This window comes from Oncorhynchus keta, chromosome 37, assembly GCF_023373465.1.
Source record: "Oncorhynchus keta strain PuntledgeMale-10-30-2019 chromosome 37, Oket_V2, whole genome shotgun sequence".
Classification (NCBI taxonomy): domain Eukaryota; kingdom Metazoa; phylum Chordata; class Actinopteri; order Salmoniformes; family Salmonidae; genus Oncorhynchus; species Oncorhynchus keta.
Genome location: NC_068457.1, coordinates 18438244 through 18448398, shown reverse-complemented (window position 1 = coordinate 18448398; position 10155 = coordinate 18438244). Strand labels below are relative to the sequence as shown.

The 10155-nt window shown below is 49.1% G+C and overlaps 2 protein-coding genes across 2 annotated transcripts; one reads left to right on the top strand and one right to left on the bottom strand.

The window, feature by feature from the left end:
• Window positions 1-50: 50 nt before the first annotated feature.
• On the top strand, window positions 51-1720 carry LOC118378905 (uncharacterized). The gene is made up of 2 exons (XM_052498918.1): window positions 51-561; window positions 744-1720. Exons 1-2 carry the CDS (start codon window positions 429-431, stop codon window positions 1463-1465), a joined length of 855 nt encoding a protein of 284 aa, XP_052354878.1. The 5' UTR covers window positions 51-428; the 3' UTR covers window positions 1466-1720.
• Window positions 1721-4266: 2546 nt separating this feature from the next.
• Window positions 4267-8582, bottom strand: LOC118378904 (solute carrier family 35 member G2-like). Its single transcript, XM_052499401.1, has 2 exons — window positions 8333-8582; window positions 4267-6222 (listed from the first exon to the last, which is right to left on the bottom strand). The coding sequence occupies exon 2, from the start codon at window positions 6210-6212 to the stop codon at window positions 4788-4790; it is 1425 nt and encodes a 474-aa protein (XP_052355361.1). The 5' UTR covers window positions 6213-6222; window positions 8333-8582; the 3' UTR covers window positions 4267-4787.
• Window positions 8583-10155: the final 1573 nt, after the last annotated feature.

Sequence of the window (10155 nt, the reverse complement as noted above, 5' to 3'; positions counted from 1 at the left end):
CACTCTCTGCCTCTCTCTCTCTCTCTCTCTCTCTCTCTCTCTCTCTCTCTCTCTCTCTCTCTATGCTGTAAAAGTGCCACCAGTGGCACCACTCCACCCTGCAGATTGCCCCTCCCTCACAGTACAGGTGGTTACATGGTGTTGTAAAAGGCACCCTCCACAGAAGCATTACTCACACACCTTCCCCCACTTTATCCCCCTTTTCTCTCCTCCCTCTCTCCTCCCCTTCTCCTGGTGTATAACAGTCAGCCCAGACAATTGTGGGTTCAGTCTAGTCAACTAGAGAGAGAGAGAGAGAGAGAATACAGCACAAGACCTCTGGAGTATCACTGGCAACGGGACGTTTTTTTCTGGAACAGTTTTCTTTTACATACATACACACTCACATTCACACTTTCTTCCACACACACAGACTCGGAAGCGGCAGCATGGTGAACAGGGTCTGGCATGTGGTGTGTGTGCTCTGCTGTGTGTGTGTGTCGGTGTGTGTGAACGCAGAGGAATATGAAGTGAACTACGCAGACAACTACGAAAACGAGATTACACAGGACCAACAGGACGGTACGTCTGTCTTTCACTCCTTCATTTCTTCCCTTGTTCTTCTGTCTCTCCGTTTCTCTCATTGACCTGCACCCCCTTTTCTCTCTCTGTTTCACTTGTTCACCTGAGACCTACATTCTAGAGGTGGCTTGTATGGCTGACTGTAGATTGACAGTGTGGCGTCTGGTTCCCTCTCCCTCCAGGGGACTCCCCTGTGACTACCTGCCAGGCTACAGACCTCTCTCGCTGGAACAAACTCTTCGTGGCTCTGGAGGACTCCCACCAGAGGGATATGATGCTGATGGAAGCCCTGGAGCAACGCTGTGGAGCCCCGGGAGTCTGCCAGCAGTGCCTGCCCGCCATCGAGGCAGTTTGCCGGGGGCAGACAGAGCAGGCGAGCCCCAGGCTCCATCAAGGCCTAGTGGAGCTGAAGGAGGAGGCAACAGAGCGAGAGGGGAGGATGAATTCTTCAATACAGCAGATCAGGCAGGAGGGAGCAGAAAGTTATGGGAGGATGATGGCTGTGTTACATCATCTCCTTCAGAACAGCAAAGAGCAGAACCATAGACTACATCGATTGGAGGAGTGTAAGCTGACAGGGGAGGTGACAGAAGGGGCTGGATCTATAGGAGCCAGGCATAGAGAAGCAGAGCCAATCAGGACAGGGCATAAAGAGAATGGGTTGGGTTTGGGGGAGGGGCTTAGTGGGAGAGGTGGACCAATAGGTACAAAGCCTGGCAGTATAGGGGCGGGTCTCGGACTGGGTTTGGGCATGAAGCTGTTCTCGTCAAGCACAAAGAAACAGTTAGTGACATCATCACCATCATCGGACCCGGGAAAGATTGAGCGGCCTCTGGTTGCTATAGCGATGGAAATGCAGAAGGTGCAGACCCAGCTGGGCCTAATATCCTCTGTAGGGAACTAAGGATGAAAAAATACACGGAGAAATTAAAGGAAGGATATCTGATGGATATTGTCCTCTATCAGGGACTGAATTAAAACTAAAATATAAACTTATTGAAATGTTGCACACTAACATATCACCTCTTTATACATTAGTAAAGCAAAACAATCGCCTTGAAATATGTTTAGTATTATTTTTTAATTCTGTATAATTAAAGGAAATGCTCTGTGACTCTAATTGTCTAAGTGATGAATAAAGATTTGTTAAACTTTTTAATTGGTGGAAAGGGTTCCTCCTGCCTCAAGTTATACACCCACCATCTTTGTCATCATGGACATTGTGGACAATAACAGGAGTGTCTCAGATACTGTTGACATCTCAGCTATAATCAGACACAGTTCTCTTTCTCATTACTGAGTTTACACACTTTTAATAAACTGTTTAGGATTTATGATGTTTTGCCAGACTTATAACACAGCGACTGTTCTGCTGCCACAGAACTTCATTCATCTGTGTGTGTGTGTGTGTGTGTGTTTGTGTGTGTGTGTGTGTGTGTGTGCGTGCTGGTGTGTGTGTGTCGGTGCGTGCTGGCGTGTGTGTGTGTCGGTGCGTGCTGGTGTGTGTGTGGGTGACATGAAGAGAGTTTTCCATATAAAGTAGCAGCCTGGGGGTGGGTAGGCTAGTAGGAGGAGGGTGTGTTTGTGGGTTACATGAAGAGAGTTTTCCATATAAAGTAGCAGCCTGGGGGTGGGTAGGCTAGTAGGAGGAGGGTGTGTGTGTGGGTGACATGAAGAGAGTTTTCCATATAAAGTAGCAGCCTGGGGGTGGGTAGGCTAGTAGGAGGAGGGTGTGTTTGTGGGTTACATGAAGAGAGTTATCCATATAAAGTAGCAGCCTGGGGGTGGGTAGCCTAGTAGGAGGAGGGTGTGTGTGTGGGTGACATGAAGAGAGTTTTCCATATAAAGTAGCAGCCTGGGGGTGGGTAGGCTAGTAGGAGGAGGGTGTGTTTGTGGGTTACATGAAGAGAGTTTTCCATATAAAGTAGCAGCCTGGGGGTGGGTAGGCTAGTAGGAGGAGGGTGTGTTTGTGGGTTACATGAAGAGAGTTTTCCATATAAAGTAGCAGCCTGGGGGTGGGTAGGCTAGTAGGAGGAGGGTGTGTTTGGACACTGTCAGCTTTTCTCTCTCTTCTTCTTCAAGAACTAGTTTCAAAATGTCACAGGGTTCAAGGTATGTGAATCCCACCATCCTGGTTTACATGCATTGTGACCTGACACAATGATAGATGAGACAAGAGGAGAGGAGAGGAGAGATGAGGAGAGGAGAGGAGACGAGAGATGACGAGAGGAGAGATGACGAGACGAGAGGAGACGAGAGGAGAGATGACGAGAGGAGAGGAGACGAGAGGAGAGATGACGAGTGGAGAGGAGAGGAGAGATGACGAGAGGAGAGGAGAGATGACGAGAGGAGAGGAGAGCAGAGATGACGAGAGGAGAGATGACGAGAGGAGAGGAGAGATGACGAGAGGAGAGGAGAGGAGAGATGACGAGACAAGAGGAGAGGAGAGATGACGAGAGGAGAGGAGAGATGACGAGAGGAGACGAGACGAGAGGAGAGATGACGAGAGGAGAGGAGACGAGAGGAGAGATGACGAGAGGAGAGGAGAGATGACGAGAGGAGAGGAGAGATGACGAGAGGAGAGGAGAGATGACGAAAGGAGAGGGGAGATGAGGAGAGATGACGAGAGGAGAGGAGACGAGAGGAGAGATGACGAGAGGAGAGATGACGAGAGGAGAGGAGAGGAGAGGAGAGGAGAGGAGAGGAGAGGAGAGGAGAGGAGAGATGACGAGAGGAGAGATGACGAGAGGAGAGGAGAGGAGAGGAGAGGAGAGATGACGAGACGAGAGAAGAGGAGAGATGACGAGAGGAGAGATGACGAGAGGAGAGGAGACGAGAGGGGAGGTTGTTATTAGTCTTAATCACAGCTTCCACTTACAGCTGATAGATACACTCCCCCTCTTCCTCTCTCCCACCCTCCTCTCTCCCATCCTCCTCTCTCCCACCCTCCTCTCTCCCATCCTCCTCTCTCCCACCCTCCTCTCTCCCATCCTCCTCTTTCCCATCCTGCTCTCTCCCATCCTCCTCTCTCCCATCCTGCTCTCTCCCATCCTCCTCTCTCCCATCCTGCTCTCTTCCATCCTCCTCTCTCCCACCCTCCTCTCTCCCATCCTCCTCTCTCCCACCCTCCTCTCTCCCATCCTCCTCTTTCCCATCCTGCTCTCTCCCATCCTCCTCTCTCCCATCCTGCTCTCTCCCATCCTGCTCTCTTCCATCCTCCTCTCTCCCATCCTCCTCTCTCCCATCCTGCTCTCTCCCATCCTCCTCTCTCCCATCCTGCTCTCTTCCATCCTCCTCTCTCCCATCCTCCTCTCTCCCATCCTCCTCTCTCCCATCCCCCTCTCTCCCATCCTGCTCTCTCCCATCCTCCTCTCTCCCATCCTGCTCTCTCCCATCCTCCTCTCTCCCATCCTGCTCTCTTCCATCCTGCTCTCTCCCATCCTCCTCTCTCCCATCCTGCTCTCTTCCATCCTCCTCTCTCCCATCCTCCTCTCTCCCATCCTCCTCTCTCCCATCATTCTCCTCTTGCACCCTTCTTTTTCTCACCCTCACCCTGGCTGGCTGCCCCCCCACCCTGGCTGTCTGTCTCTATAGTTGGCATTGACCACCTTGGCTGACCCTCAGCTGGCTAGCATAGTCACTGACACTTTACCATGTGAAACTCAGCCAACACACACACACACACGGTCAGTAGGAGAGAGCAAATAACAGTAACACAGAGGTTTTAATATGACATCACACTATCACAATAGCCAGTAAGACACCACAGTATTGGAACTTTACAACAACTGCAATACAAAATAGATATATTTACAATTCACATTGGAGTAGGTAGATGTTTTCCCTAACCACTGATACAGGGTCAGATATTTTGACACCTCCTAATGGTTAAGGTAAGGATTGGAGTTGGTGTATCTGATTCTAGATCTGTGGTTAAAGACAGCTATTTTAGCTCAAGCATTAACATTCACCATAGTCCTTTTAAAAACATACTGACCTCAGATAGAGAGAGCGAGGGCAAGAGAGAGAGGGGGAGAGCGAGCGGGAGAGAGAGAGAGAGAGAGAGAGAGAGAGAGAGAGAGAGCACAACCCCTGGGAAAAGAGAGATAGACAGAAACATAGATAGAAGGGGAGTGGTCTATTTGATTGGCAAGTCCAGAATCTTTGTGCGTGCATGTCCCCCTTGCATGTGCTTTTGTGTGTGTGCGCGAGCTTGTGTGTGTGTGTTATTTAATTGGCGAGTCCAGGATCTCTTCGTACTCTTCTCTCTGTTTCCTCCCACTTCCTCGAGAGGGGAGGAGCTTCACTGTAACAAGCCAACCCACGCTCGCCACCACCACCACACCCCCTATGACCTCACACACTGAGGGAACCAATGGCACAACAGCGATCTCCAGCACCATAGCGACCGGTACTTCCAGACCCTGTGTAGCCGACACCAAAGCTGGGTGAAGTCGGGTGAGGCCATGGGTCACCCCCACGAACCCCCCAGCAGAGCACACAGCTACCCCCAGGACGATGCACCAAGCCTGGAGACTAGCCGGCCACACTGGCCCCTGTCGGAGGAGAAGCATGGAGACTGCGGTGCTCAGACAGCCGGTCCAACTGACAGTGAACAGAGCGGTGCCGACACTGACCCGTTCCTTCAGAGAGCGGTACATGACTAGAGCCAGAGACATCCATAGCCCTGCGAGAACAGTCAGGGACCAACCAAACGCTTCCCGCCAGAACTGGGCCGATTGTTGTACCGGTGTCGCACTATTGGGTGTCGCACTACTGGGTATCCCCCCATTGGGTATCCCTGACCCGGTCCCGTTGTTGTTCTCATCCAGCCCTGTTGGGTTAGGAACTAGCGCCAGACCCAGTCCTAAAACGCCTGTCGCTACGGTGACCAGGTCCACCAATCCCAGCCGCTCGTCCAGGAGCAACAACGCCAGAGTTGCCGACAGGACGGTGGTCGCCAGGCGCCAGGTTGTCAACATGGCCTCGTCGTCGCCGAGGGAGACGAAGGATAAGGACGAGTAAGCGCAGCAGAGGGAGAAGGAGTGAGTCAGACCGTACAGGAGCAGCTTCCGCCGATAGCCCTTTGAGCCAAAGGCCGTCTCCGCCCGTTTCATTGGTACAGTCCCATAGAGCAGCTGGAGGATGGATCGTACCAAGAGGAGAGTTAAGGGTGGGAGGTTAAAGCGTGAGGCGGCCAGGCGCGTCAGAACACACACACAGCCATGAGCCAGCCCCGCCATGACCACACTGGCCCACGTGAGCCGAGATGCAGAGACAGACGCTTCGCTGAAACTCGCTAGCTGCTCCCCTACTCCCCCCCCTGCACCCTTCCCTCCTCCTTCCACCCCCCCCTCGCCTCCCCCCATGGGAGGTCTAGGGGGTGTGTCTTTGCTTTTGTCCTTCCCTCCAAACAGAGCGCCGGCCTTTCCTGTCCACTTCCTGGCTCCTGTCAGCTGTTTCTTGTCCGAGGTCTCCTCCAGGAAGGAGCCGAAGTCCTCGAAGGAGGGCGCGTCATCGTACCCCTCGTCCCCGGGCTGGGGGAAGTGTGTGTGTGTGTGGGGAGTGTGTGGGGCGTACTTGGCGGTGACGGTGTGAGGGTGGATCTTCACCCGTTTCTTGGAGCCGTCCAGAAGATGAGTGGATTCCATGGTTACTCACCTGTAGGGAGGAGAGGTGAGGACAAACGTTAGACACCGACACACACCCCTCAGACAGAAACAGAGGGGTTTCACCTAATGGCATTGTCTTCCGACCTCATTGCCATGGACTATCTATGAGAGCAGACGGAGTCGTCTATCTGACGTGACCCTCTTCTGTGTCTGCCAGGTGACTCAGCCAGTGGTTGTAATTCACTGTTCTGACGCAGAGGATGCTGCTGCAGTGGACACACACACACCTTCTACAATATACACAGACAGTACACACACACCTTCTACAATATACACAGACAGTAGACACACACACCTTCTACAATATACACAGACAGTAGACACACACACCTTCTACAATATACACAGACAGTAGACACACACACCTTCTACAATATACACAGACAGTAGACACACACACCTTCTACAATATACACAGACAGTAGACACACACACCTTCTACAATATACACAGACAGTAGACACACACCTTCTACAATATACACAGACAGTACACACACACCTTCTACAATATACACAGACAGTAGACACACACACCTTCTACAATATACACAGACAGTAGACACACACACCTTCTACAATATACACAGACAGTAGACACACACACCTTCTACAATATACACAGACAGTAGACACACACACCTTCTACAATATACACAGACAGTAGACAGTAGACACACACACCTTCTACAATATACACAGACAGTAGACAGTAGACACACACACCTTCTACAATATACACAGACAGTAGACAGTAGACACACACACCTTCTACAATATACACAGACAGTAGACACACACACCTTCTACAATATACACAGACAGTAGACACACACACCTTCTACAATATACACAGACAGTAGACAGTAGTCAGTAGACACACACACCTTCTACAATATACACAGACAGTAGACAGTAGACACACACCTTCTACAATATACACAGACAGTAGACACACACACCTTCTACAATATACACAGACAGTAGACACACACACCGTCTACAATATATACAGACAGTAGACACACACACCTTCTACAATATACACAGACAGTAGACACACACATCTACAATATACACAGACAGTAGACACAATCCTACAATATACACAGACAGTAGACACGCACCTACAATATACACAGACAGTAGACACAATCCTACAATATACACAGACAGTAGACACGCACCTACAATATACACAGACAGTAGACACACGCACCTACAATATACACAGACAGTAGACACACGCACCTACAATATACACAGACAGTAGACACAAACCTACAATATACACAGACAGTAGACACGCACCTACAATATACACAGACAGTAGACACAATCCTACAATATACACAGACAGTAGACACAAACCTACAATATACACAGACAGTAGACACACACATCTACAATATACACAGACAGTAGACACAATCCTACAATATACACAGACAGTAGGCACAAACCTACAATATACACAGACAGTAGACACAAACCTACAATATACACAGACAGTAGACACAATCCTACAATATACACAGACAGTAGACACAATCCTACAATATACACAGACAGTAGACACAAACCTACAATATACACAGACAGTAGACACGCACCTACAATATACACAGACAGTAGACACACACTTAAGTAAATCTACAGTCTGTTTTATGAGACAGGAAGGGTTTGGGCGCAGGTCGTCTGAGTGTGTCCCCCAGGACTGTGTTACCCATTGAGCAAAATATATAGAAAGAGCTTCTGCAGGTTTTCAGGTGTCAGGTATGGTTACTCATGGTGACTCAATCACTGACTGTTCTAATAAGGACAGAATGACAAAAGATCACTGGGCGAGAGAGAGGTTGAGTGTGTGTGTCTTGTCAAGGTTACACACACACGGTCCGTGCTGGATTTATGATTGGAACGAGGCGCGTACCCGCGCACAGGAAGTAATGCTGCTGTACGCGGCAGGACAAATAATCCCCACAATTATAGAAACCACAAAATAAACAGAAAATAGCCGACTATTCCACCGTAAATAATCCCTGCTCGCCATAGATTGATTGCTAAATCAACTGATATTTGTAACGACTGCCAGAAACTCACCTGTGGTATTGCGTCAATACTGTGCCCTCCGCTCATTCACCGAATAAATGTCTTCTGTCAGATCAGGGAGACAGTCATCCTTCCACCCCTCTTCCCTCCTCCTGGGTGGTTTGGCGTGCCTCCAAGGTTACCAGTCGCCGGACGGGTCTACCTGGCTCCTCCAACCGCCGGTAGAGCACTGTTGTCGACCACAGGGGTAGAGAGAGTCGGTGATACAAAAAAATCCTTCCTCTGTCTCCCGATCCCCCTCCCTCCCTCACTCACACACAGCTGCTGCGCTTCTCAGCCTGCCCGACCGTGAAGAGAGAGAGAGAGAGAGAGAGAGAGAGAGAGAGAGAGAGAGAGAGAGAGAGAGAGAGAGAGAGAGAGAGAGAGAGAGAGAGAGAGAGCGAGAGATAGGAGAGAGAGAGAGAGAAGAGGGAACGATGTCATTATGCTTAAGCATGCATAGCGACCAAAAAAAACATAATCATAAACACTGACCACTGGCAGTCACCTTTGTGTGTGTGTGTTTGCACATTTATGCATGCATGCACAAACTCACGCACACACAGATCTGCTCCCAGCGGGAATTAATGGTCCTTCTCTATCCCACATCTATATTTCATCACATTCATCACACGCTCCTCTGCTGTAGGGTTTGATGATAGTCTCTCTCTCTCTCTCTCTCTCTCTCTCTCTGTCTCTCTCTCTCTCTCTCTCTCTCTCTCTCTCTCTCTCTCTCTCTCTCTCTCTCTCTCTGTCTCTCTCTCTCTCTCTCCCTCTCTCTCTCTCTCTCTCTCTCCCTCTCTCTCTCTCCCCCTCTGTCACTCTCTCTGTCTCTCTCTCTGTCTCTTCCTCTCTCTCTCTCTCCCTCTCTCACACTCTCTGTCTCTCTCAATTCAATTCCAGGGGCTTTATTGGCATGGTAAACATGTGTTAACATTGCCAAAGCAAGTGAGGTAGATAATATACAAAAGTTAAATAAACAATAAAAATGAACAGTAAACATTACACATACAGACGTTTCAAAACAATAAAGACATTACAAATGTCATATTACGTATATATACAGTGTTGCAATGATGTACAAATGGTTAAGGGTACACAAGGGAAAATAAATAAGCATAAATATGGGTTGTATTTACAATGGTGTTTGTTCTTCACTGGTTGCCCTTTTCTTGTGGCAACAGGTCACAAATCTTGCTGCTGTGATGGCACACTGTGGAATTTCACCCAGTAGATATGGGAGTTTATCGAAATTGGATTTGTTTTCAAATTCTTTGTGGATCTGTGTAATCTGAGGGAAATATGTCTCTCTAATATGGTCATACATTGGGCAGGAGGTTAGGAAGTGCAGCTCAGTTTCCACCTCATTTTGTGGGCAGTGTGCACATAGCCTGTCTTCTCTTGAGAGCCATGTCTGCCTACGGCGGCCTTTCTCAATAGCAAGGCTATGCTCACTGAGTCTGTACATAGTCGAAGCTTTCCTTAAGTTTGGGTCTGTCACAGTGGTCAGGTATTCTGCCACTATGTACTCTCTGTTTAGGGCCAAATAGCATTCTAGTTTGCTCTGTTTTTTTGTTAATTCTTTCCAATGTGTTAAGTAATTATCTTTTTGTTTTCTCATGATTTGGTTGGGTCTAATTGTGCTGCTGTCCTGGGGCTCTGTGGGGTGTGTTGGTGTTTGTGAACAGAGCCCCAGGACCAGCTTGCTTAGGGGACTCTTCTCCAGGTTCATCTCTCTGTAGGTGATGGCTTTGTTATGGAAGGTTTGGGAATCGCTTCCTTTTAGGTGGTTGTAGAATTTAACGGCTCTTCTCTGGATTTTGATCATTAGTGGG